Raw genomic sequence first — 26,332 nt, 5'->3', positions numbered from 1 at the left:
TACCAGCTTCTAGTCTTATTTATTAATTCAATAGTTCTTTTACTTTCGATTTTATTAATTTCTCCCTTGATTTTTAGTATTTCTAATTTAGTTTTCATCTGGGGATTTTTAATTTGCTCGCCTTCTAGTTTTTTGAGTTGCATGCCCAATTCATTAATCTCTGCCCTTCCTAATTTTGTTAATATATGCACTCAAGGATATAAATTTCCCCCTGAGTACTGCCTTGGCTGCATTCCACAGAGTTTGGTAGGATGTCTCATCATTGTCATTCTCTTCAATGAAATTGTTGATTGTTTCTATGATTTCTTCTTTGACTAATTGGTTTTGGAGAATCATATTATTTAATTTCCAATTAGTTTTTGATTTGCCTATTCAGGTGGCCTTACTTTATTGCATTATGATCTGAGAAGGTTACATTTATTATTTCTGCTCTTTTGCATTTGTTTGCAATGTTTCTATGCCGTATTACATGGTCAATCTTTGTGAATATACCATGTGCAGCTGAAAAGAAGGTGTATTCCTTTTGTCCCTATTTATTTTTCCCCACATATCAATTAAATCTAATTTTTCTAGGACTTCATTCAACTCTCTTACCTCTTTCTTATTTATTTTTTGGTTTGATTTATCTAGATCTGAAAGAGGAATATTTAGATCTCCCACTATTATGGTTTTACTATCTATTTCCTTCTTGAGCTCTGCCAGTTTCTCCTTTATGAATTTGGATGCTATACCACTTGGTGCATATATATGGAACAGTGTTATTTCCTCATTGTTTATACTGCCTTTAATCAGGATGTAATGACCTTCCCTGTCTTTTTTAATCATATCTATTTTTACTTTGGCTTTGTCAGAGATCATAATAGCCACTCCTGCCTTCTTTTTCTCATTTGATGCCCAAAAGATTTTGCTCAAGCCCTTAACCTTAAACTTGTGTGTGTCTACCTGCCTCATATGTGTTTCTTGTAGACAACATATGGTAGGATTTTGGTTTCCACTCTGCTATTTGCTTCCATTTTATGAGGGAGTTCATCCAGTTTACATTCAGAGTTACAATTATCAGTTGTGCATTCACTGACATTTTCATATCCTCCCCTAGACCCACCCCTTCTTCTTACAGTCTTTTCTTTTAAACCAGTGGTTTGCTTTGAGCTGGTATCCTTTATCCTCTCCCTTGATTGACTTCCCTTTCTCTCCCCTCCCTTGTTATTCCCTCTTTTTGTTTTATAAAGGCCTAATGAATTTCCTCCCTCTTCTTCTCCCCTCCCTTTTTTGACCTCCCCACTCCCCTGCTCTCTTTGGTTTATCCCTTCTGACTTTCTCAGTATGGTTAGATAGAGTTTTTTATCCAAATGGATAATAAAGCTACTCTTCNTTTTTGGCCTCCCCACTCCCCTGCTCCCTTTGGTTTATCCCTTCTGACTTTCTCAGTAGGGTTAGATAGAGTTTTTTATCCAGATGGATAATAAAGCTACTCTTCCCTCTCTGGGTTGATTACACTGAGAGTAAGCTTTGATTATTACCTCTTAATGCTCTCTTCCTCTCCTTCTTATAATAGTATTTATCCTGTGTGATCCTGATTGGTGCTCCTTGATATTTGAATTGACTCTTTCTGGCTTCTTGTAAGATTTTTTTCTTTTACTTGAAAGCTCTTGAATTTGGCTATTATATTCCTAAGTGTTGACTTTTCTGGGTCCAGTGTAGAGGGTGTTCTATGGATCCTTTCAATGTCTATATTGCCCTCTTGTTGTAGGACTTCAGGGCAATTTTGCTGAATAATTTCTTTAAGTATGGAGTCCAAGTTTCTATTAATTTCTGCTTTTTCTGGAAGATCTCAAATTGTCTCTTCTAGCCCTGTTTTCTTGGTCTGTCACTTTCTCATTGAGATATTTCATGTTTCCTTCTATTTTATCAGTCTTTTGACTTTGTTTTATTTGTTCTTGTTGTCTTGAGAGATCTTTGGCTTCGAATTGCTCAATTCTAGCCTTTAGGGACTGGTTTTCCTTTTCAATCTGGTCATTTCTGGTCTTCAGTTGACTTGCCTCACTTTCCAATTGTGAAATTCTGCCTTTTAAACTGTTATTTTCTTGCCAGATCTCTTCCATCTTCCTCAACATCTCAGTTTTGAACTCTTCCATAACTTGTGACCATTTTTCATTGTTTTGGGAAGGTTTGGATACTTGTTTGTCCTCCTCTGTTGTCTGGATTTTATCTGTGTAAAAGTTGTCGAGTGTTCCAGAATTTTTCTTGATAATCTTTTTCTTCTGGGGTTCTCAGCTTGCCATTGTTAGCCCCGCCCCTTTTCAGCTTTGTCTTCATACTCAGGGTCTGCCTGCACTTTCTAAGCTCCAGAGGGCTCTGGTCTCCTTGTCCTTGGGGTCAAGCCTTCTGGTAGTCCCCGGTCTGCCCCTCTGCCCGAGGCTCCTTCAGCAGTCTCAGGGGCTGCTTCCACAGCCGTGCTCCTATCTGCACCGGGTCCCCACTCAAGGTCCAAGCCTGCACTCGAGATCTTTGTCCGCGCCTAGGGCAATGCCTTCACCCGCACAGATGCGTGGGAAAGTCCCTGCGTTAGAGATCTTTGTCCACACCTAGGGCAATGCCTTCACCCGCGCAGATGCTCCGGGAAAGTCCATGCGCTCCCCCCAGCCACTTGGGGTCTCATGTCTTGTAGCTCTCAGGTACAAGCCCTGGGGCTGCTAGTGATTTACTGTTTGCCCAAATCCTGCTTTCACTCTTGTGCATTGGCCTTGGCGCTGTGCGTGGTGTGTGTGTGTGGGGGGCGGGGGGTGGAGGGGCTTCTTCTTCTCGAGTTTTAGTGAGAGCTGTTTCACCCCTTTATAGCATGGAAATGCCCCGATTCCTCGTACCTTCAATGCTGCACCCTGTTGTGGAGTTCCTTCATTTGTCTGGATTCGTTTTTATGTCCCCTTGAGGAGTCCTGTATGCTTTGGTTAGGAGAGATCGAGCAGCTGCTCCTTACTCTGCCACCATCTTCTAAGCTACCTATCTTGAGGAACCTGGGATGTTGGAGATCATAAGTGATGTTTGAGATGTAGGGATCATAAAGGTGGTTAAGTTATCTCCAGAAACCTAGTGTGTTTGAGCCCTAAACAAGAGGTAGCCCCTTGCATTCAGACCCTTATCTTAAGGCTAGAGTAAATACATCTGAAGCTTAGAGGTAAAGGATCCTCTGTGCAAGGTGAATTCCTCATGTCATCTTTGACCTGTGGACTCTCAAGGAATTTGGGGTGTACTGGAAGACCTGGTGCCCACCACTTTGAGGGTAGCTATGTTTATCATATTATGCTATGTTATTTGTTTCCTTCATGGACTCCACAGAAAACGTGGTTTGACCTTCTCGTGGTTTCCACCCTATACTCTGCACCTTGGCATAGGCTGTGCTCCATGAACAGAAGGTCCTCTGTCCTCCCATCAGTGTTAAGGGAATCCCTTCCTCTCAGGATAGTGAACTTTCTACTCATCCAAGCAAGCTCTAGGAGCATGACCCCGAACATAGGGTTACAAGTCCAAGTCAGAGAGACTTTGATTGGTTCCTGAGATGTGCTAGACCAGTCCACAGTAAAAGGAAGTGACATGGAAAAAAGGGTTTTTTTTGGGCTGGAGTTCTGGACTGGATGCTCTCTGGAAGTTGGTGGCTGAGGTGGAAGATACTCTCATAGGCTGGTAGGCTAGGAAATATCTTTTTATTTCCTTCTCTCTTTATTTCTTTCCTAGACTATATTTATATTAAAATCTAATTGTTAAAAGCTACTATCATCTTCATGACTTAAGGGTTAATTATTTTATAAATGGGACACCCATTTTTTACTATTATATTTCCAAACCAATTTCTAAATATTACATTTAGAATATTACATTTGATATAATATTAATTTTTCAATATTACACCTCCACACCTGGACTAATTTGTCTGCTCTGGCATTGGCTTTTGGAGTAGTCCTTTTTTTAACCCTCATCTTCCATCTTGGAATCAATACTATGTATGGATTCCAAGGCAGAAGAGCAGTAAGGGCTAGGCACTGGGCATTAAGTGGCTTGCCCAGGGTCATACAGCTAAGGTCTCTGAGGCTAGATTTGAACCTAGGACTGGCATGGGACTATGAGTTTACCTTCCACTCCCCAAATTATAGAAGTGCTTCAGGTCAAACTATAAGCAGGAAAATTCCTTTGCTTCCTTGCATGAGGATGGTGACCCTTGGACATCAAAGACTGATGACCCTTGAGAGAATTATCACCCTTGGATTCTCCCCTAGGTTTGACATAGACATAGATATACATATTCTGGTTATGCCTTAATACTATCAGGTTGTAATCTAGGCTATCTACTTGCCCCCAAAACTATGCCCAGCCAAAGCTTATGTCTTCAGGACATAAGACACTGCTCTGACCCTGGTCAGGTGACCCCCTCCCCTCTTATACCTGAATTCATATCCTCCTTGAGTCACGTATAACCTGCTGTAAATAGAGTATAAAACCCCCAAAATTCATCCCTTTGATGAGGTGGTATCAATTCATGCACACTATCCTCCCAGCCACTTCAACATGAATTAATAAATTCCTCTTTTTATTTCTAAGCTAAATTATGGAATCTTGCATTCTTGAAAAGGGTACCTATCCTGAACCTCAGTAACCCCTACAACAGGACCTCCTGTCACTAGGCCTATCTCTCAACCTACTGAGCTATCCAGCTGCCCTCTGGGTAATCCCTTTGATGAAGGCTGGTAGTGGGCTTTTTGTAAATTTAGGGTGCAGTTCTGGGGCAAAAGAAGGTTCTCTCTTGGAAAGACCTCCAGGAACTGATGCAGAGTGAAAGGAGCAGAATCAGAAGAACATTGTACACAGAGACTGATACACTATGGTAAAATCGAATGTAATGGACTTCTGTACTAGCAGCAATGCAATGACCCAGGAGAATTCTGAGGGATTTATGGTAAAGAACGCTACCCACATTCAGGGGAAGAACTGCAGGAGTGGAAGCACAGAGGAAAGGCAACTGCTTGAACACATGGGTTGATGCGGACATGATTGAGGATGTATACTCAAAGCTACCACACCAATGCAACTATCAAGAATTTAGAAATAAGTCTTGATCAATGACACATGTTAAAACCAGTGGAAATGCTCATCGGCTATGAGGGGGAGAGGTCAAGGAGTGAAGGAGAAGGTGGGAACATGAATCTTGTAACCATGTTAACTTTTCTAAAAAATAAATATTATTAATTTTTTTTTAAAAAAGAAAATTCTCCCTGGAGTTTTACTTGGGACTTCTCAATCATTATTTGATCTGGTATGTGTTTCAGTTTATTTTTAACCCTTAAGTTTCTGTCTTGGTAATAACTTTAAGACAGAAGGGCAAATGAGAGCTAGGAAAACAGTGACTTGTCCAGGGTCAAATAGCTAGGAAGTGTCTAAGGCCATATTTGAATTGTATGAAGTAAATATTTAGGAGACCTCTAAGTCAGTGTGTCCCAGCACTGCCAGCATCAGTATCAGTGCTGTGTTGTGAGGAGGATTACTTAGTTATTAGTTTAGTATTAGTATTAGACCTAACAGGAAGGGCTAGAGAATTCCAAATGGAATGGGGAAGCAGGAAGTGGGGCTTTTGCTTTCTGGGACAAGCTGTAACTGACCCTGGGAGACCTCAGAGCTAGTGGAGTTTGTACCCTGATTCCCTGGGATCCTGGAGAGTGGTGAAGGTTGAAAGCAGAGGTCATCAATCCTGTTTAACAGCATTGAGTAAGGAAGTGGCCTGTGATCTGGTGGACAGCGTGCAGACTTCCTCTCCCTACTGGGCTACTTTGGATCATCAGTTCTGGAGGAGTTGGCTCCTGGCATCCTGATAACATCTCTGGACTCTGCTGTGAGGATTCCCACTCCAGGCCTGTTATTCTCTGGGCCCTGCCTGGCTTAGGTCTTAGATCAATGTAGTTAAGTCCCTCCCCTGACCCTGTGGTTTGCCCTTAGTTTGAAAGTGTAGAAACCCTTATTCCCATCCTTTACTATTGTTTTCCTTAATTAAATTGTTATAAACTCTTGCCATTTTGCCTTCTAGTTTCCATAGACCCCTTGCCTAGATGGTGCAGTGTGACTGTTAGGGTCTAATTGCCGTTTTTATTAACAGATACCTCCTTGGTAGTTAAACCCGGTCTCCCCTACCTTGTATGATCCTGTCTTCTGACATTCCTGTCTCCCTCACACCCCATTGTGAGCCCACAGATAATATTTAGTTAACTTCCCTGATATTTCCGCATTACAGCTGGGACCCACAAAGTGAGGAGAGGACAGTTTGAAAAGCCAGCATGGAAAGCTGAGTCAGTCTTTTTGCTTCTGTTCCTCTCTTTTTCCTCTGGACTCAGACCTGATATCATCTGGCAATCTCTGGTGAGCGATGGCAGCCCAAATGCTGGCTGTGATGGAGGACTGGATGTTTACCTAAAGTTAGAAAGGCTGAAAACTCTTTTTTCTCTTTTTCTCTCTCTTCCCTAATAAATGCTTAGAAATCTAGTATTAAGCCTCTAGATTAGTTTTGATTCATAACAACTTGGTGACAAGAAGTTGGTGATGTGCTTTCTCTTCTCTTCTTTTTCTCAGTTTTTCACAAAAGTAGTGTTTGGGGTAGAAAAATCAGGGTTCTTCCACATGAAGGGGCATCTCAGAGCACTCAAATAATAAACTTGATACACCATGAAGAATGCAGAACAGATACTGCTTTATTCTCAGGAGGGGGGACATCCTTCCAAGCTGTGAAGTGCCCGGAGAATTATCCTAGTAATTGAATCTGAACCACCAATGCAAGATGCAAAGGGACTTTATTCTTAGTTTAATCCAAGGGTCTCACATCGAAATGTATGACCCCAAGATGTGCCTGAGCTGGGTTTTTATAGAATGGTAAGCATCTGGAGGTGGGATAGGGGGATGTCTCCAAGGTAGGCGGTCCAGCAGGGGAGAGGTCTGGAATGTGGGTGGTCCAGCAGGGGGTGTCTGGAAGGAAGGCATTCCTTCAGGGGAGAGGTCTGGAAGGTGGGTAGTCCCTTCAGATAAGGGGGTAATGTCTGGAAGGAATTCCTTCAGATAAGGGGGGAAGGTCTGGAAGCCAAGGGTCTATGAGTTAGGAATTCCTACAGACAAGCCTGTTTCACTATAATGTGATATAAGAGTCTGGATTTTTAATTCTGATTCTTTCTGGGTTCTACATTCCCCACTTCTGGAGTTGGATCATAAGAAATCTTTCTTAAATATCTGTGTCATCATAGGCAGAAGGTGTGGGGGGAATGGTCTGGTATTGTTGCTTAAGGGCCATAAGCTGTACAGTGTCAATACGATCTTTGACAAAAGTCACTAGTCTATTTAGGATGCAGGGGCCAATAGTGAGGAGGAGGAAAAGGGTCACCACAGGCCCCAGCATGGTGGAAATTAGGGTCGTAAACCTGGGGGAGTGCTTGAATAGCTGTTCAACCAACCCCCCTGAGCCTCCCTCTCTTTACAGCATGTGACTAGCTCTTCCCGAAGCTTAGCCATGGAGTCCCGGACTAGCCCTGTATGATCTGAATAGAAGCAACATTCTTCCCCTAGGGCTGCGCAGGGCCCCCTTGTTGTAGGAAGATAAGATCTGGTCCCCTTCTGTTTTTCAGGGCCACTTCTGAGAGGGAGGTGAGAGATTTTTCTAAGTGGGTAATGGATGCTTCTATGCGGGTGAGGTCCTCCTTGACTGCTGCTCGGAGGACTGAGAGGCTCTGCTGGTGGATGGTGAGAGATGCTATCCCTGTGCCTAATCCAGCTGAGCTAAGAATGGTGGCTAGGGTGATTGCAGTAATGCCCGTGGGGCTCGGTCGAATCCTTCCCAATACTCATAAAGGGTTTCCCCTGGGTGGTAGAGAACATGGGGTAATACAGTTTCTAGCAGACACACTTCCTTTGAAGCCTCAAGGGTGGTTTTTGCTATGCATGGTGTGAGGCCAGTGATGGTACACAACCATCAGGCCCCGGGAAGGAGAAGAGCATAAGAGACGGTGAGGGAAGAGGATTTGGCACAGAGCCCAGGTGGGGCCATAGTGGTGTCCTTAATGCAGTGACCTCCTCCAAGAACTGTTTGCAAAGTCATTCTGGTCCATCTGTCTCCCCAAGCACACTCCAAGGAGTTTTGTTCAGAGGAGGTGTAATAAGATGCATTAAGAGGAACAGCATCATAGTAAGGAGGTCTGGAACTCAGGCAAAGCCAGCAGTTCTTAGCCAGATTTGCATCTGTTAAATTAAGTGAATCAAATACCGCCTGGAGAATGGGAAAAAGGGGAATGGGGTCTGAATCTGGAGGAGGAGGAGTGGGATTCCGGAGAGGGATGTGAGACAGTGTTCTCAAGGGATTGGTGGTGGGATGGGTACGAGGTTTCTCCTTCATGGCTGCGTTGGGGCCCACTAGGGTAATCTGGGGGCAGGGTTCCTTTTTAATGAAGAAAAGGCCCCCTGAGTCCGTACTGCTCCCATATGGCCTCATTCCCCAAATACTACCCACAACCCAGCCAGAGTAATGCGGGCTGAGGACTGTTAAGTTGAGGCGTTGGTAGTTGACCCATCGTCCCTTATTGCCTTCTGCTATGTGGTGTCCTAACTCTCGTCTGGGCTTATATCCAAAGGGCCCTGAGGAGAGAGAAAGGAAGGGGTCCAGTCTAGCCGGGGACCATTCTGTTGAGCGTGTTTCAAATCCCCAGTGGGAGCAATAATATTGTCCTGGGGAGTTACAATAGGATAACCCCGGGTTAGAGGAGGGGCAGACAATAGTAAATATTATACATGAAATGCCAGTGAGGGGCTCCTGGAGTCTCTGCCATGCAAGGTTGGGGCGTTATAATGATGTGGCGGGGAAGGGGAGTAAAACTGGGGGCCCCCAAGGTGACACAAATTTGCAGGACAGAAGAGGAATCCCAGCTGCCTTGGGTCCATTTCCAGGGTCGATGGGGATTCTGGGAGAAAAAGTCTTGGGATTGGGAGCTTGAGGGATGTGCAAGGAACTTCAGGGAGATACATAGGTAGAACCACTCCATGGCTATTATTTGAGTAGGTGAATTTTGAGGGGGTTGGTGGGATGCTTGTGCACTCCCCAGCCAGCTGCAGGGTGGTCTGGATGGTGTGGATCCCTCAGATCAGCTTTCCAAACATGAGAGTGGTGGATCCGGGGCCTGATTGCCATCTACCTTAAGGGCAGTAGGGGTTACAAAAAGAGTGACATATGGCCCCTTCTATCAAGGCTGTAGGTTCCCTTTCCTATGTCTTTTCACCCAGACCCAATCCTGGCTGGAACTCATGAGGAGGGTGTGGAGGTGCCTGAAAAGTATCTTTCAACCTGGGCCATATTTCATGGTGGATGATTACCAGACCCAACAACATAGGTGTAAGGTCCCCAGGGGTGGTCTCAGTGGGAGAGACAGGAGGGTTAGGTAGAATTGGGGGAAGAGAACCAAAAAGTATCTCATAGGGAGTTAGAGAGTGGGGACCAGGGGTGTTCCAGGCTCGGAACAGGGCCAAGGGAAGGAGGGTCACCCAGTCTACACCAGTCTCGAGGACCAACTTGGATAAGGTCTCCTTAATTGTCCTATTCATCCTTTCTACCTGGCTAGAACTCTGGGGGTTATACTCACAATGTAGGTTCCAATTGATCCCCAGAGTGGCCAAGAGTCCTTTAAGAATCTTACTTACAAAGGTTGGTCCATTATTGACCCAATAGTGGAGGAGAACCTGAATTGGGAAATGATTTCTTCCAGGAGCTTCTTGGCCACTGTTTGGGCGGTTTCTGTTTTAGTTGGGAAAGCTTCAGGCCATCCTGAAAAAGTGTCCGCAAAGACAAGGAGGTACCTGAACCCAAACTTCCCAGGTCTAACCTCAGTGAAGTCAATCTCCCAGGATTGGCAGGGGTGTCCCCCCCCTCCACCCCCTCCACTCCCCTGCAACCAGTGGCCAGGGTGTTTGCCGGGTTTGATGGAGTGCATTAGCTGGCAGGCTCAGCAGGTCTCTGTGAGGTGGGCTAGAAAACTGCGTTTTCCCAAGAAACACAGTTGTCCCTTTTCCAGAAGCAGGGCCAGTTTCTTTTCCCCAAGATGGGTGAGGTGATGCAGATGAGTGCTCAGCAGCTGTCCCAGAGTTTCAGGGAGGATTCTGTTGCCCTCTGGGTCTCTGTACCAGGGGCCATCCTTCTCCCCTTGGTGTCTCTTAATCCATTTTAAGTCTCTTTCTGAGTATTGTGGTTCTCTGGCTGGAGGGGGTGGGATAGTCATTGGGAGAGTCAGGAGAGGAGTGCTGAGTGCCACTTCCCAGGCTGCTTGGTCTGCCACTCTGTTGCCCCTGGCTTCCAAGGATTCCCCCTTTTGGTGACCTGAGGTATGAACCACAGCTACTGCCTTCAGCTGCCATACAGCCGAGAGGAGCCCTTGGATTTTGGCTAGGTGCTTGATTTCCTTCCCTCCTGCTTGCAAGAATCCCCTTTCTCTATAAAGGGGTGCATGGATACGTAGAGTGGCAAAGGCATACCTGCTATCAGTGTATACTGTCAGGCATTTCCCTGCTGCCCCCTCCAGGGCTTTCTGCAGGGCAATTAATTTTGAGCTGATGTCCCTTTGGGAAGGGTGGCCACCCAGATGAGGTTCCCTGAAGTATTGACCACTGCTGCACCGGCCTTTCATTCTCCGTTCATGATGAAGCTACTGCCATCCATGAACCAGACCCATTTTGCATTCGGGAGGGGCACTTTGGAGAGGTGTGAATGAGCAGAAATGGCAGCAACCAGGACCTCTTGGCATTCGTGCAAGGGTTTATCCAGCTCCTCCTCAAATGGTTAGCAGTGGTTCCCAAACTTTTTTGGCCTACTGCCCCCTTTCCAGAAAAAATATTACTTAGTGCTGCCTGGAAATTATGAAACTATTTATTGAACTCAGAATAGAATGTAATACAAAAAAAGTGTGTCCATCACCACCCTCCTGCATTTCTGCAGCACCCACTAGGAGGCGGTGGCGTCCACTTTGGGAATCACTGGGTTAGAGAGAGAGCAAGCATGAGGGAGCTGGCAGGGTGTCCATCACCCACTTGGTACATCAAAAGTTTTAACAGGTTAATGACAATGCCAAAAAAGCAGATGATAACGCAATAGATCCACCAGGTATCTGAATCCGGACTCTTCTCCTTTCTGGGAAGCTGGCCCCAGTCTCATCTTAGGCATGCATGTGTGAATCTTTGACATTGCAAAGGACCCTAAAACTTGTCTGTCAGCTTACACACAAGAGATAAGAACAGAGGTTTGGCTTTTAAGATCAGCCAAACTTAACCCCATTCAAATGTAAGGACTCAGAAATAAATCATGGGAAATATTAGAAACATATCCATAAGTCTGGTCCATGAACATTTTGCTCATGAGACTCAGCTTTTGAATACATCTTTAATATTTTCATGATTCCTTACAAGAGAAACCCTACAGAGAGGATGTCTATCAATTAGGGAACAGCTTGTGGAAGATATTTTTGATGGAATACTATTGTGCTTAAGAAATGATATGCAAGATGGTTTCAGAAAAAGCTGTGAAGTTTCAGGTACAGATGGGAGTGAAAGTGAGCATTAACAGGGGAACATTGTACACAGGAACAGTAATATTGAAATGATGATGTGGCATGAAAGACTTAGCTACTCTGATCAAGACAATCTTAGACTATTCAGACTTGCAGTAAATAATGATATCTACCTCCAGAGAGAGAAGCAATGGAATTTGATTGAAGATCAAAGTATAAGGCTTTAAAATCTTCTTCTTCTTGTTTGCATGATGGCAAAATCTATATCAAATTGTTTATGTTTTCCAGGAGGAATGAGGACAAAAAGGAAGAAAATTTAGAGTTCAAAAATTTTTTAATGTAAAAAATGTAACATACAAAATCGTACAATTTAAATGTATTGGGGAAATAAATAAGAATTTGGAAAACTTAAAAAATGAACTGCATTGAAAATGTTCACAAATAGGATAATTAAGGAAGATAATTTACTTATCTCCAAAGAGTGAGAGACAGTTGAGATTTCTACTCCAGGTACTTGAATGTTAAAGTTTTCCATAATTTTTCATATTCATGGGGAAGGTTTTGGTTAGGTGAGGTTAATATTAATGGAAGATAGGCTTTTAGTTAACCAAAATTTTCAAGAGGAATGATTCTAAGACCCAGATAATAATAGGAAAAACATTTAAGTTACCATTATAATTCTGCTGTTTTAAGGAGCTATGTTGAAGTTCAGGAAACCAGCTCCATTTCTGTTAGTCTGGGCAATATATGTACATATTTTATTTACTCATTCATTCATTCATTTATTTATTTGTTTATTGGCATTTGTGACTGTACTTTATTATTTTTCCACATGGTTACAGGATTAATGTTCTATCCCTCCCCTTCTCCCACACTCTCCCATAGCTGACACACAATTCTACTGAGTTTTACATGTGTCATTGATCAAGACCTATTTCCATATTATTGATATTTGTACTAGGATGCTCATTTTAAATCAGTATCCCTAATTATATCCCCATTCACCCATGCAATCAGGCAGTTGTTTTTCTTCTGTGTTTCTACTCCTATAGTTCTTCCTTTGAATGTGGATAGCATTCTTTCTCATAAGTCCCTCATAGTTGTCCTGGATCATTGCATTGTTGTTAGTAGAAAAGTCCATTACATTAGATTTTACCACTGTGTAACTGTCTCTTGTGTATAACATTCTCCTGGTTCTGCTCCTTTCACTCTGCATCAATTCCTGTAGGTCATTCCAGTTCACATGGAATTCCTCCTGTTCATCATTCCTTTGAGCACAATAGTATTCCATCACCAACAGATACTATAATTTGTCCAGCCATTCCCCAATTGAAGGGCATCCCCTCATTTTCCAATTTTTTGCTACCACAAAGAGCACAGCTATAAATATTTTTGTACACATCTTTTCCCTTATGATCTCTTTGGGGTATAAACCCAGCAGTGGTATGCCTGGATCAAAGAGCAGGCAATCTTTTAGCTCCCTTTTGGCATAGTTCCAAATTGCCATCCAGCATGGTTGGATCAATTCACAACTCCACCACCAATTAAGGTCCCTATTTTGCCACATTCCCTCCAACATTTATTATTTTCCTTTGCTGTTGTGTTTTTTTTTACCATTTATTAATATTCATTTTTAACATGGTTACGTGATTCATGCTCCTACTTTCCCCTTCACCTCCCACACTCCCCCCACCCATGGCCAATGCACATTTCCACTGGTTTTAACATGTGTCATTGATCAAGACCTATTTCCAAATTGTTGATAGTTGCATTGGTGTGGTAGTTTCAAGTCTACATGCCCAATCATGTCTGCCTCAACCCATGCGTTCAAGCAATTGTTTTTCTTTCATGTTTCCTCTCCTGCAGTTCTTCCTCTGAATGTGGGTAGTGTTCTTTACCATAAATCCCTCAGAACTGTCCTGTATCATTGCATTGTTGCTGGTACAGAAGTCCATTACATTCAATTTTACCATAGTATATCAGTCTCTGTGTACAATGTTCTTCTGGCTCTGCTCCTTTCACTCTGCATCATTTCCTGGAGGTCTTTCCAGTTCACATGGAATTCCTCCAGTTTATTATTCCTTTTAGCACAATAGTATTCCATCACCAGCATATACCACATTTTGTTCAGCCATTCCCCAGTTGAAGGACATACCCTCATTTTCCAGTTTTTTGCCACCACAAAAAGTGTAGCTATAAATATTTTCATACAAGTATGTTATCTGTGATCTCTTTGGAGTACAAACCCAACAATGGTATGGCTGGATCAAAGGGCAGGCATTCTGCTGTTTTGTTTTGCCCACATAATTGGGCAAAATAATTCTTAATATTAGCTTTAATTTCTACTTTATAACTTATGTTTTCACACTTTTTATTTTTGATACTAGTAATTTGGTTTTCTTCTGCTCAATTATATGACAGTAAATCTAACAATCTAAATGAAATGGAACAGTATTGACAAAAATTACTCAGACTGGCAGAAGAGGAAATAGAACACTTAAACGATCCCATATCAGAAATGGAACAAGATATCAATAAATTCCATAAGGAAAAAACTCCAGGACCAACTGGGTTCATAAGTGATTTCTACTAAACATTTTAAGAACAATTCATTCTAATATTACGTAAGTCATTTGGAAGATTAGTTGAAGAAAGAACACTAATTTTTTTTCATGACACAAATATGATGTTGATACCTAAACAATGAAGAGAAAAAACAGAGAAAGAAATATATAGGCTAATGACCCTAATGAATTTTAATACACTCATTTAAAATAAAATATTAGTGTGGAGATTACAAATATTTCACAAGGATCATTCAGTATAAGTAGTGGGATTTCTGCCAGGGATACAGTGATAGTTCAGTGTTAGGAAAACTGTCAAATAGTTGACCATATCAGTAATAACATCAACAGAAACTATAATCCTTGCAGAAAAATCTTCAGGCAAAATATAAAAAATTTTATAACTCATATAAAAAAACACTAGAGAATACTAGAATGAATGGAACATTCCTTAAAGTGATGAAAAGCATCCAACTAAAACCGTAATAAACAGTATCTATGATAGGGATATATGAGAAGCCTTCCCATCAAGATCAGGAGTGAAGCAAGGATGCAGATGATCACCTCTACTATTAAATATTGTGCTAGAAATGCTAGTTACAATAATAAGATTAGAAGGAGAAATCTAAGGAATTAGAATAGGTAAAAAAGAAACAATTATCACTCTTTATATATTTATTTATTTATTTTAAACCCTTACCTTCTGTCTTGGAGCCAATAAACAGTATTGGTTCCAAGGCAGAAAAGTGGTAAGGGTAGGCAATGGGGGTCAAGTGACTTGCCCAGGGTCACACAACAATTATCACTCTTTGCACATGGTATGAAGGTATACTTCGAGAACCCTAGAGTATCAATCACCAACTTATTGAAACAATTAATAACTTTAGCAAAGTTACAAAATATAAAATAAACCCACATAGATCACTATCATTTCTCTATATTATCTGTATATTTCAATAGTAAGACAAAGAGAAAGAAACCTCATTTAAAATAACCGTGGGTAATATGTTGTAGATAATAAATATCTGGGAGTTTACCTGCTGAAACTAGCCCAAGAACTTCTTGATCACAATTGTGAAACAATTTTCCTCCAAATAAAGTCAGATCTAGACAATAGGAGAATCATTAATTGCTCATGAATATGCTGAGTCAATATATTAAAAATGATGAATTAGCCTATTCAGTCCCATCCCAATCAAGCTACCCAGAAATTATTTCATTGAGCTGGAAAATAAAATAAATTTCATCTGGAAGAAAAAAAGGTCAAGGATTAGAAAATAAAAAATAGGAAGGAAGGTAGTTTAGTTACACTAGATCTACAACTGTATTATAAAGTGGTAACCATACAGACAAGCTGGGACTGGTTAAGAAATAAAGAAGTGGATCAATGTAATATATTATTTTTCATGATGAAGTAGTAAATGACCATGGTAAACCAGTATTTACAATCCCACAGATCTAAGCTTTTGAAAGAAGAATTCATCATTTGACAAAAACAGATCTGCAAATTGGAAAAGAATTATGGCAGAAATGAGGTGCAATCCAACATCTCATGCCATATACTAGGATAAATTCAAAATGATAAATGATTTAGAAATCAGGTTTGTATTGGGTGTGGGGAAACTAAATATCTCAGTGGATTGAAAGTTAGATCTAGAGATGGGTACAAATCTGGCCTCAGACACCTCCTAGGTATGTGATCCTGGGCAAGTCATTTAACCCCCATTGACAGGCTTTACCATTTCTCTACCTTGGAACCAATACATAGTATTGAATCTGAGATGGAAGGTAAGGATTTTTAAAAAAGGTAGGAAGAAATAGCAGGATAACATTAACAAATTAGGGGTTCATGGAATATTTAACCTGTCGCATCTATGGATAAGGGAAGAATTTATATCCAAAGATGAGCTAGAGAAGATTACAAGATGTAAATAATTTTGGCTAAATTAAATTAAAAACTTTTGGCATAAGCAAAATCAATGCAACCATGATTAGAAAGAAAACAATAAACTGGGAAAGAGATTTTGTAGTAAGTGTCTCTAACAAAGGCCTAATTCTTCAAATATATAGAAAACTGAGTCATATTTATAAAAATACAAAACATTTCCTGATGGACCAATGCTCAAAGGATATGAACAGGAAATTCTCAGATGAAGAAAGTAAAATTATTTTAGGCATAGGGAAAAATTCTCCAAATCACAATTAATTAGAGAAATAAAAATTAAAATGATCCTGAGGAACCACCTTACACCTATCAGAGTGGCTAATATGACTAAAAAGAAAAATGACCAATGTTAGAGAGAATTTTGTAAAACTAGGATATTAATATACTGTTGGTGGAACTGTGGACTGATACATGTATTCTTGGAGAGCAAACTGGAGCGATGCCCAAAGGACCATAAAACTGTGCATACTCTTTGACACAGCAACAGAACTACTAGGTCTGTATCCCAAAGAAATCAAAGATAGGGGAAAAGGACCAACTTGTGCAAAAAATATTTATAGCAGCTTCTTTTGTAGTGGAAAAGAACTGCAAACTGAAGGGTTGTCCATCAATTGTGTTGTGGTATGTGATTGTAATGGATGTTGCACCCAGCACCACATAAAAAGACAAGTGAATGTTTGACCTGTGAAGGGAACTGTGGGCAGGAATCTAGAGAAATAGAGAAAGCGAGGCACAAAAGAATATACAAAGATGGATGTTGGAAAGAGCTTCAGCCTCTTCAACTAGCAGGAGTTTTGGTTTTCATATTTATTTGCAAATTAACCAATTAGCTTAGGAGCACATCTTGATAAGAATTATGATGTTTCATTCAAAGTTACAACTTCAGTTTCCACAAATATAATACAAAAACTGTTGATTCAGGATGTTTCTTCCTAACTTCCAAGATTCTAATAATGTCACAGTGGTCATATATGATTCCCTGGAAAGCATAATGTCGCATGGGCCTTACTGAACATCTTCTGCAATATATTTATCTCTAGTGTCTTTTTCCTGCTGTTGTGTGCTTATATAGATAACGAGAACAGCTTGCTATGTGGCTTTTGGAAAGCTGAGAGATAAAAAATCTGCTTACCTTGAAGATTTGGGGAGCTTGGAGGATGCATTTCTTTTGAGAAAGAGCTAACTTAAGTTTGTTTCCTGCCTTCTGCATTCTAGTTTTTTAATCCAAATCAATTCTTTGAAGTTTTCAGTACTTATTATTCTTGTGAATTTTAATATAGCCAGAACAAGAAAATTGCCTTTCCAATTAAATTTTGGTTTCAACTGTCTCTAGATGATTTTCTTCAGGATTAGCTTTGACTATATTTTTAATCTCAAGATTCATTAGTTCCATTATCTTGAAATGGTATACTATTGTGCAATTAGAAATGAAGAACATGATGATTCCTAAAAAACCTGGAAATATTTAGATGAAGTGATGCAAAGTGAATGGAGCAGAACCAGGAGACTATTGAACATAATAACAGCAATAATGTAAATGATCAAACGTGAATAACTTAACTATTATCAACAAGGCAAGAATCCAGGACAGCTCCAAGAGACTCATCATGAAAAAGGCTTTCCATCAACATACAAGGAAGTGACAGAATCTTCACTTTCCACCAAGAAGTTTTTCTCATGTGAGCAATATGTGTCTTCTTTCACAACGTAATAGTCATGGAAGTATGTATTGAATGATAACCCATGGACAGCACATGTCATGCTACTTGCCCTCTTGGGGAAGAGGGAGGGAGAAACATGGAGTGCAAAATATCAGAAAATGAATATTAAAATTGTATTAACTTGTAGAATAAATAAACAAAGGAATCAACTTCAGCCAGAAGCCAACTTTTTATTATGGGTGAGTGCATTAATGAGACATTAAAATCTGGTTTTCCCTTTAGGCAAGAGGGGGAAGAGGAGAAGGGACAGTCCTAGCAGTATTGTGGGTCTGGGATGGATGAAGGGAGAATCTTCCCTAAATCCCTAAAATAGATGAACTTCTGGAAGGAGCATCTGAGCTGTGGTCTTCCCTACTAGCTTGTCCCATCAAGGCTGCTGGCTAGAGCTCTGTGGGCAAGAACACTCCAGGATCTATAGTAATGGGGAGCCAGACTAGTTAGTATTTATTCTTCAGAGGAGGAAAATGAAATCCACACAAGGAAAGGAGCTGGTTCAGGCAAATAGCTAGGAAAATAGAACAGCCAGGTTCAAATCCTGGTCCTTGGTCTTCAATTCCAGGTCTCTTTAGGTAAGTCTAAAAGTCCATGAAAAGACCTGAATTGTTGAAGCACACTGTATAGATTTGGGGAATGCTGCATTTGGATGTAACCCCAGGCTGTGAGGAGGGAACCTGGGCCAAGGCAAGCAGAGCAGGGGCTGTCAGAAACCTTCCTGGATTTAGCAGAACTAGCCGGCTAGTCTGAGGCTACAGCATCCTCTTAAAGTTCTGGGACCTTTATCCTGTGCCGATGCTTGGGGAGTTTGGGGAGCCCAGACAATCCCCCTTCTCACCTGAGGGCCAGCCTCCCCCTCTCCTCTAGAGGTAAGTAGGCTCTGCCCTCTCTTATACAGCATATTCCCCCTCTACAGTGTAACGACAGATCTATTGTGGGGGGGACCCAGATAATTCCTAATTTGTAATCATTGTTCAGCCCCTTTGTGGATCTTAGGGGACCCAGCATTCCAGAGGGCACATTCTACTCAGAGGAAAGGCCTTTCCCTCTCAGAGTAACACAGCTTACTACTCCCCATAGATTTTAGGCCTTTTTGTCTTTTCTGCTTTTCCTCTTGGGGAGGCAAGCAGAATTCCTAATTTCAGAATGTCTTGGGGATCAGGTCAGACAGGGTCTGCCCTCAGAAAGTGGAGGAGAATGGATGAGGACCAGCTTCTTCCTCTGGTCCCCCAGGCTTGGACTAAGCTCACCGGAGGGCAGCATAGACACTGGGCTCCACTGGTCCAGATTGGGGAGGGGGCTCAGCCCCACACTTGAGGCTCTTGTGGTTCACCTGGGCGTAGGTCACCTCCTGAGGGTCTTCTCTTTGGAGAGCCTGACAGGAGGAGAGGAAGCAGGAGGAGGTGAGGAGATTAAGGGGGGCATTGGGGCAGGAGGGCTCAGGAAGGGAAGGACCCTGAACCCAGTAGCTATTCCAGCTATGTGTGACCTGGGGGAGGGTCTCCCTCTCTGTTCCCTCCACAAGGAGATCTCTGGGCAAAGGAGGAGAGATTTGTGAGTGACTCACGGCTGTGTCCTCTTGTCCAGCCTCCTCTGTCTGTCTGTCATCAATCACAGCAGCATCTGGAGACAAGAGGAGAAGGGATGAGGGGCCAGGATGCTGGTTCTCCCCAGGGAAGGGTTTTCCCTGTGACACCCAAAGGCCCTCCTGCCCTGCTTCCCTGTCACTCACACATGATCTCCTTTAGAGTGCTCCCAGCTGGTTCTGAGCTATGGAGGAAGAAGACACAGAAAGTTGGGGGAAGGGTCTGAGAAGGGGGCAGGTACACTGGGGTGGACTAGGAGGAAGGTGGGCTATGTCAGGGCCCCTACCTCCTGGTGGTCTTGATGTCTGTCTCTCTGTCCCCTTTCCCTGTAAGGAGAGGGAGTCAGGCTTTAGGGGGGCCCAGCTCAACCTCAATTAGACCTTCAGCCTGGGGTCCCCCCAACCCCAAGAACTCACCCAATCTGGGCCGATACCGATGGTGGTGAAGGCAAACAAGGGAGAGGAAGAGGAAGGTCAGGATGAGGAAGGCTGAGACACCCACCAGGATGCCCACTTGGAGGCAGGAGAGACCTGAGGAAGCTAAGGATGAAGACCGAGGTTGGGGCAGGTAGAATAATACTGATGTTTGTGGAGGCCCCTGTCCAAGGGGAAGAGACCCAGCCCTGTGGTCTGAGATGCCCCAGTGTGGAGGGAGGAGACCCAGCCTTGTCCTCAGGGCTCCCCCCCCCCCCGGGCTCATTCAATCATTCAGTTCTCCAGACTTCTATAAATCACCCACCCTGTGCCAGACCCTGTGCTAGGCCAGGCCCAGAAGATACATAAAAACAGAATAGCTCCTATCCTCTAGGAGCTCACATTCTGCTGCAAAGCTCTGTTCTCCCCTATAAAATAGCTCAGTCTCCTCTGAGGAGTGGGATCATCAATAACTGGGGAATGGGACAAATGTTGTAGATCAGGAAAGGCTTCCTGTAGGAGGTGACTCCTAAGCTTAGTCTCAGAGACATCTTTGCTTAGTAAGAGGAATAGGTGAGGAAGCAGAGCATTCTGGGCAGAGGACACAGCCTGGGCAAAGGCCCAGAGGTGGGAGAGAAGAACCAGAAGGTACTGCAGGAGGAGTTGTATGAAATAAGGAGAGTCTGGATGGGGCAGGCAAATGCTGCCTGGACACCCAGCTCTGAGGCCTCCCTCCACCCTCTGTCAGGAATCCTCCAGGTACTCACCTGAGGGTCTCTTCTCAGATTCAGGACTTGTAGAGAAGGTCTCTGGGGATGAGGAAGGGGCAGGTTAGGGGCTCTACAGAGGGGTCCAGAGAGGCCTGGAGAGCTGGAAGGTCTGGAGATGGGGTGTGAGCCCAGCTGTGCCCAGACTTGCTGGATGAGGGATGTTGGGCAAGTCCCTCCTCTCTGTGGGCCTCCTGGATTTCCCATCTGTCAAATGGGCCTGAGCTCAGGACCTCTCCTGGCCTGGTTCTGAGATTTGATGCTCCTGTGATTCCTGTGACCAATTTCTGAGCTCCTGGGGGGCTCTGGGGGCAGGCAGGGACCCCGGTAGAAAAATGGAGGATCTGGTAAGGCAGGGAAAGACCCTCTGAATCCTCCTCAGGGCTCCTTGTCCTGGCTGGTCACAGGGCCCTGTGGTCACCCCCTGCCTTTGGACCAGAGCCCTGAGACTCTGCTGGATCAATGGGAGGCTGTGCTAGACAGAGGAGGGATGAGTGGGAGGAGGTCCCTCTGGTGCTTCCAGCTTAGGGAAATTGGGGGGCAGGTGCCTGAGAGATACCCCCCACCTCTATACTAGGGAAGTCAAGTAGAAACAGAGCCACTGACCCCCTAGTCCCAGAGATGGTTGTGTGGGTGAAGAGAAGCAGGCCCCAGGGGTTCCTGGGGATGGAGAGAGAAGGGAGAATAGTGGGAGCTGCTCTGCCCCTCTCTGCTCCCCATCTTCCCCCTCCCTGACCAGCCCTGTCCTTCCTTCTTCCCCAGCCTGGTGTTTCCTCTGTCCCTTCCCTCCAGCCCTCCTCATGCCTTGGTTTCTCCTTGAGAAAGGGGGAAATTTAGTCCTGGCCTAGACAGAAGCAGGAGAGCATCTGGGGGGAGAGAGAGACCCCCAGCCCGTCCTCAGAGCAAGAGGTTCCTCACTGGGTGGGGAGGAAGTTAGAACTGGGGGATTCTCAGGGCTTTGGGGGAGGTGAGGACCCTTTTGAGGTGCCTGTATTAGAGTGAGGATGAGGAGAGGCCTCTCTGTCTACATGCCCTGAGGATGATCCAGTGCCCTTCCCTCCAAGCCTCCTCTTCCCCCAGCCTCCCCCCTGGCCTCTGGGGTCCCCTGGGACAGGCCCTGAGCAGGCAAGGAGGTGCCCCAGGGCAGAGAGGGAACATGGGAGAGCTGGGGGGCTGGGAGGGGCTGGGGCTGCCTCACCTGAGACCCTGAGCACCAGGGGGGTGCTGGGGGGTGACCACTCATAGGGGGAAGAACTATGAAAGCCGTAGCATTGGTAAATGCCACCATGGGTGAGATTCAGAGCAGGGAAGAAGAAGTCGGCCTGATACCCCCTTCCATGGCTTTGGGTTTTGCTGCGGCTGATCTCTTCTCCATCCTTGTACAGGACGCACCAGCCATGCCACCAGTCTGACCAACACTGCAGGGTCACGTCCTGTCCTGGGGCCACCTCAGAGCTGGGCAGGGCTGCCAGGGAGGGCTGAGAAGAGAGGCCTGGAGGGGGGGAGACCCTGGAGTTAGAGCCGGAGCAGCCCTCCTGCAGGGAGGGGGCAGATCTGGCTGGGGGGAGGCCTGGGCTGGGCTGGGAGGTTCAGCTCTGAGAGAGGAAAAGTCAGAGTATGAGGGGAGAGAAAGACCTTGGACAGCTCCGGGGCAAGGAATGGGGGGAGTGAGTGGAGGGGGGGGGAGAGAGAGAGAGAGAGATGGGCAGAGAGGTTGGGAGTGAAGGATGGAGGGAGGGAGAGGAAGAGCCTGGGTGATCCCCTGGAACAGGCCTGAGAAGGAGAGGAAGAGGCTCTACTGTGCTTCCCCTGATCCCCCTCAACACTCTGCCCAGGCCTGGGCTGGGAGAAGGTCTGGGCAGCAGCAGCTCCACCCTCTGTTCTCTCCTGGCAGAGGGAGAGGCCCCTGAGATCCAAACTGAGCCTCTCCTGCCTCCTATCTGACCCCAAGGTGGGAGCTGAGTGAGGAAGCTCATGGGGCAGAGGAGAGAGTTCTGGGCCAGGAGTCAGAAAGACCTGAGTTCAAATCCAGCCCTCCCAACTATGTGATCCTGGGCATGTCACTTCCTCTCTGCCTCAGTTTCCTCATCTATAATATGGGGATCATACCGGCCCCAACCTGGAAGAGTTGTTGTGAAGATCCAATGAGACAACAGGGATAATGTGTTTGGCACATAGCAGGTGCTATAGAAATGCTGATTCCTCCCCTCTTCTGCCAACCCCAGAGGGAGAGCTGAGGCAGACACAGAGGAGAAGCCAGGAAGGGCAGAGCTGGAGAGACACTTGGGGCCAGGCTGAGCTGGGGAGGGACCCAGAACTGTGGAGACCCTGAGCCAGCCCTGCCTGAGGAAGGGGTGATCTGCCTTACGTGTCACCACCAGCTCCAGGGGGTCACTGGGCTCTGACCACTGGTAGGATGAAAGTCGGTAGAGGCACTGGTAGGTCCCTGCATCATATGCTGTCACGGATGGGAGGGAAAACTCGCCCTCATTTCCAGCTTTTCTCACAGCTTTGATCTGTAACCATTGAGATTCTCGCTTTTTCTCCAGCAGCCACTCTTCAGCCTCCCATGACCCCCTGCACCTGAGGGTCACAGCTCCCCCTTCAGGCACCAAAGAGCCATTCTCTGCCCTGAGGGAGGGTTTGGGGAGTCTGTCTGGAATGGAAGGAGGGCTGTTAGATCGAGGGGATCCCCCTTCTGTAGGAACCCCACCCCCATACCCAGTCCCCTCTCTCTTTACATCCTGTCAGCCCAGCCCAGCCCTCCCCCAGCTCCCTGTCCTGGGTCAGTTGTGTCCTCTGGGCAGGGGCATTGTGGGAGGAAGGACTCACCTGCTTCCTGGGTCCTTGTCCTCTTGCACAGACACAGCCCTGGCAGAGAAGACCCTCATTACTCACGGCTCCCCCCCCCCAGCATCCCCACAGGAAGGAGAGAGACAGCTCAGGGCCAGGGATTAGGGCTGCTGTGAGTGAAGGGGGCTGGACCCCAGGAGACCCCTCTAAGAGCCCCAGCTTTTCTCTTCTCAACCCCAATCTTGCTGTGTGACCTTAGACTTGTCACTCCCCTTCTCTGGAGGAAAGTTTCCTCCTCAGCACAGTGGAGGTGGGGGCTGGGGGACAGCAGGTAGGACTTGATGGTGGGTAAAGACCCCTCTAGGATGGGGGCTGCCGAGGACTCACCGAGGCACAGCAGGACTGAGAGGGCAGGAGTCATGGTGCTCCCAGAGACTGGTGGGAGAGGGGACAGAGGCTGACCTGGAGCTGGTCTGAGGCACACGGTGTGACCAGGGCCAGCTCTGCAGTCTTTCCCCAGACTGAGCCTTTCTAAGAAGCTTCACTTCTCCTTCCTCTCTGTGGGTCCTGCTTGACTGATGGTGTCATGCAGTGGGGAGGGTGTATGAGGAGAAGGGGGATGTTTGGTGAGTCATCTGAGGTCAGAATGATAGAACAATTCTTGTTTTTCCCCAATGATTCAGGCCCCATTGCCAGGGTCAGATCCCCTGGGCAGCTTTAGGGGCAGCCCCCGGCCTTCCCTCCTCTCCCCCCCATAACTGGCCAGTGCTGGTCTCACTAGAGTCTCCCAACCAGATCCTGTCCCCAGCCCTGCCTCATCAAATAGGGTGCAACCATGAACCAGACACAGAAGGATTCCTGGGCTCTGGGAGCCAAGAGGTTTAAGAAAATCCCAGAATAAGGGGCTGATTTGTGGGAAGCCTGGTGAGCTGCTGCCTTAGAGCCCCGGGTGGTCTCTTCTGCAGTTTTCATTGTCACTCAATTAGTTTCCACCTGTGCTCAGGGATGTCTAGACCTCCAGCTTCTGTAGAGTGTAGGTGCTGGGACTCATTCTCCCAAGCTGTTCTCACACTGGCAGGTCAGGTCCCCAGAACAAGGTCACCATTTCCCTAATGCCCATTGCTAATGAGCCCCCACCAGTGTGGTCCCACCTTGCCATTTAGGCAGGTGCTGTCTCTCCAATATCATTTAACCAAGTGACATGGTTTAGCTCACACTGCTTCCATCAACATTTATTTCTTTTACAAAAGAATATTTACTGAGAAACTAGAGTAAAGCAGGAAGTACAAAAGCCTCTCTCCATACTCCTCACTTAGCTGTAGACCCCTCTTCCTTCTTCACACTCACCTTTCCTTTATTCTTAGGAATTCCAAGGAACACTTTCACCCCAAAAAACCTAATGAATAGATAAGGCTTTTTCTGCTAGTATATTACTACCCTCCTTCCGCTGTCACTTAAGGGGGTCAGGATGAGTTGAACATATTAATGCCTAATCAACTGTTCACCAATCAGAGATGTCTCGGGATGTCAAAAGGAGGGAATGAATTATTCCTTCCCAGACTCTTATCATCTATGGCTCCCTTTACCAAATATTATTATGCAGATCACCCATTCTATGACCACATGTAGAATAGGACAAAACTAAGAAAAACTAGAGAAGATCTGGTTGGGCATCAAGAAAGTTTTAGCTTATCTCTGCTGTGGTGGATGGCACTCTGTGGTTGGCATAGCCAATAGGGTGCTCCTCTTTCATCCTCAAATGTGCCCTGAAATTCATGCCAGGAAATCTGCTGATCAAATGATGAGGAAATGAGGATTTCCAAGGGGTAGGTCTACCCACATCCAGCTTCCCTTTCTTTTCCTCATGAAGCACAGTTCCAGAAGGAGTTCCAGAAGGAGAAGGGGCCCTGAGAACTACCCTGTTATAACACCAATCTCTGGTTTCCCTCCTTCGAGGCATAGCTTAAACCAATTATCAGGGGTCAGGACTTTGTGCACCTCAGGCTTTTGAGAAGGTGAGAAAAAAGAAAAAAAAGAGAGTCAGCTCAGAATCTGTCCGGGTCCAGCCGGACACAACCGAGGGGTCCGGGGAAACGGCAACCTAATTACCCATAGGGGAAGAAGAGGGGAAACCTCGCGTGCAAGACACAGAGTCGTTTTGATGGATACGAGGCTCGTTTATTGGAGATCTATGACAAGAATATATACGCTGAGGGCAGAAGGGGGTGGGCAGATACTAAGGGGGAAAGGAATGCGGAAAGGGAGCATAGAAAATCTCTGGTGGGGTCTTACTGTCTCCAAGCAAGGCTGGGCCTATGATCAATATCTTATCTTAGAAGAGTGAATGATATCTATTCTTAGAAGAGTGACTATCTTTTCTTAAAGTCTTGGTCCCTAACAAGAATCAGAGCCAGAGGGCCTTTAGACACTGGATCCAACTCCTCCATTTTACAGATGAGGAAACAGAATGCAGGATATGGGATGCCAAGGGTAATACATAGAACAAGGGTTGAGCAGAGTCAGGAACCTAATTGAAGTCCCCTGAGTTTTTCCCTTGATTCTTTCCCTCCACTAGTATTGACACTAGATCTGCTGTCTTCTCACTCTCAGTGTATTTTCTTCCTCCATACATTTCCCACTTCTTCTCTTGGGTCATATTGTGCTGCCTCATAGAAATCCTTCTTGTCTTACAAGGCTGGGGAAATGTGAATTGACCCCTAACATGTTCAATATCACAACGGGAACTTTTTCAAGGTAATAATCCATGCTGCAGACAAGGGCCACTTTGATTTAATTTGATCCTAGGTGGATTATCCTGTGAGCTAGGTGTGGGCCCTTTGGATAAGAAGAATATTAGTGTGGCTTTGGTAGCATAGTAGATAGCATGTCAGTCCTGGAGTCAGAAGGACCCTTGTTCAAATCTGGCCTGAGACACTTCCTAGCTGTGTGACCCTGGGCATGTTACCTTGATTGCCTAGCTCTTGC

At 45.0% G+C, this 26,332-nt stretch overlaps 1 protein-coding gene across 1 annotated transcript in view; it reads right to left on the bottom strand.

The window, feature by feature from the left end:
* The window catches only part of LOC123240830 (leukocyte immunoglobulin-like receptor subfamily B member 3), a 63,676-nt gene extending 39,908 nt beyond the window's left edge, over window positions 1-23,768 (bottom strand). Inside the window, 10 exon segments of the mRNA XM_044668545.1 lie at window positions 19,039-19,163; window positions 19,356-19,411; window positions 19,521-19,558; window positions 19,661-19,700; window positions 19,791-19,913; window positions 20,555-20,596; window positions 21,753-22,046; window positions 22,923-23,210; window positions 23,387-23,425; window positions 23,735-23,768. Of these exon segments, the coding sequence (XP_044524480.1) occupies window positions 19,039-19,163; window positions 19,356-19,411; window positions 19,521-19,558; window positions 19,661-19,700; window positions 19,791-19,913; window positions 20,555-20,596; window positions 21,753-22,046; window positions 22,923-23,210; window positions 23,387-23,425; window positions 23,735-23,768 (1,079 nt within the window).
* Window positions 23,769-26,332: the final 2,564 nt, after the last annotated feature.

The sequence above is a fragment of the Gracilinanus agilis genome, chromosome 3 (genome assembly GCF_016433145.1).
Source record: "Gracilinanus agilis isolate LMUSP501 chromosome 3, AgileGrace, whole genome shotgun sequence".
NCBI classification, from domain to species: Eukaryota; Metazoa; Chordata; class Mammalia; order Didelphimorphia; family Didelphidae; genus Gracilinanus; species Gracilinanus agilis.
Note: the sequence above shows the minus strand (reverse complement) of the source record. Positions and strands in the feature narration are given on the sequence as shown.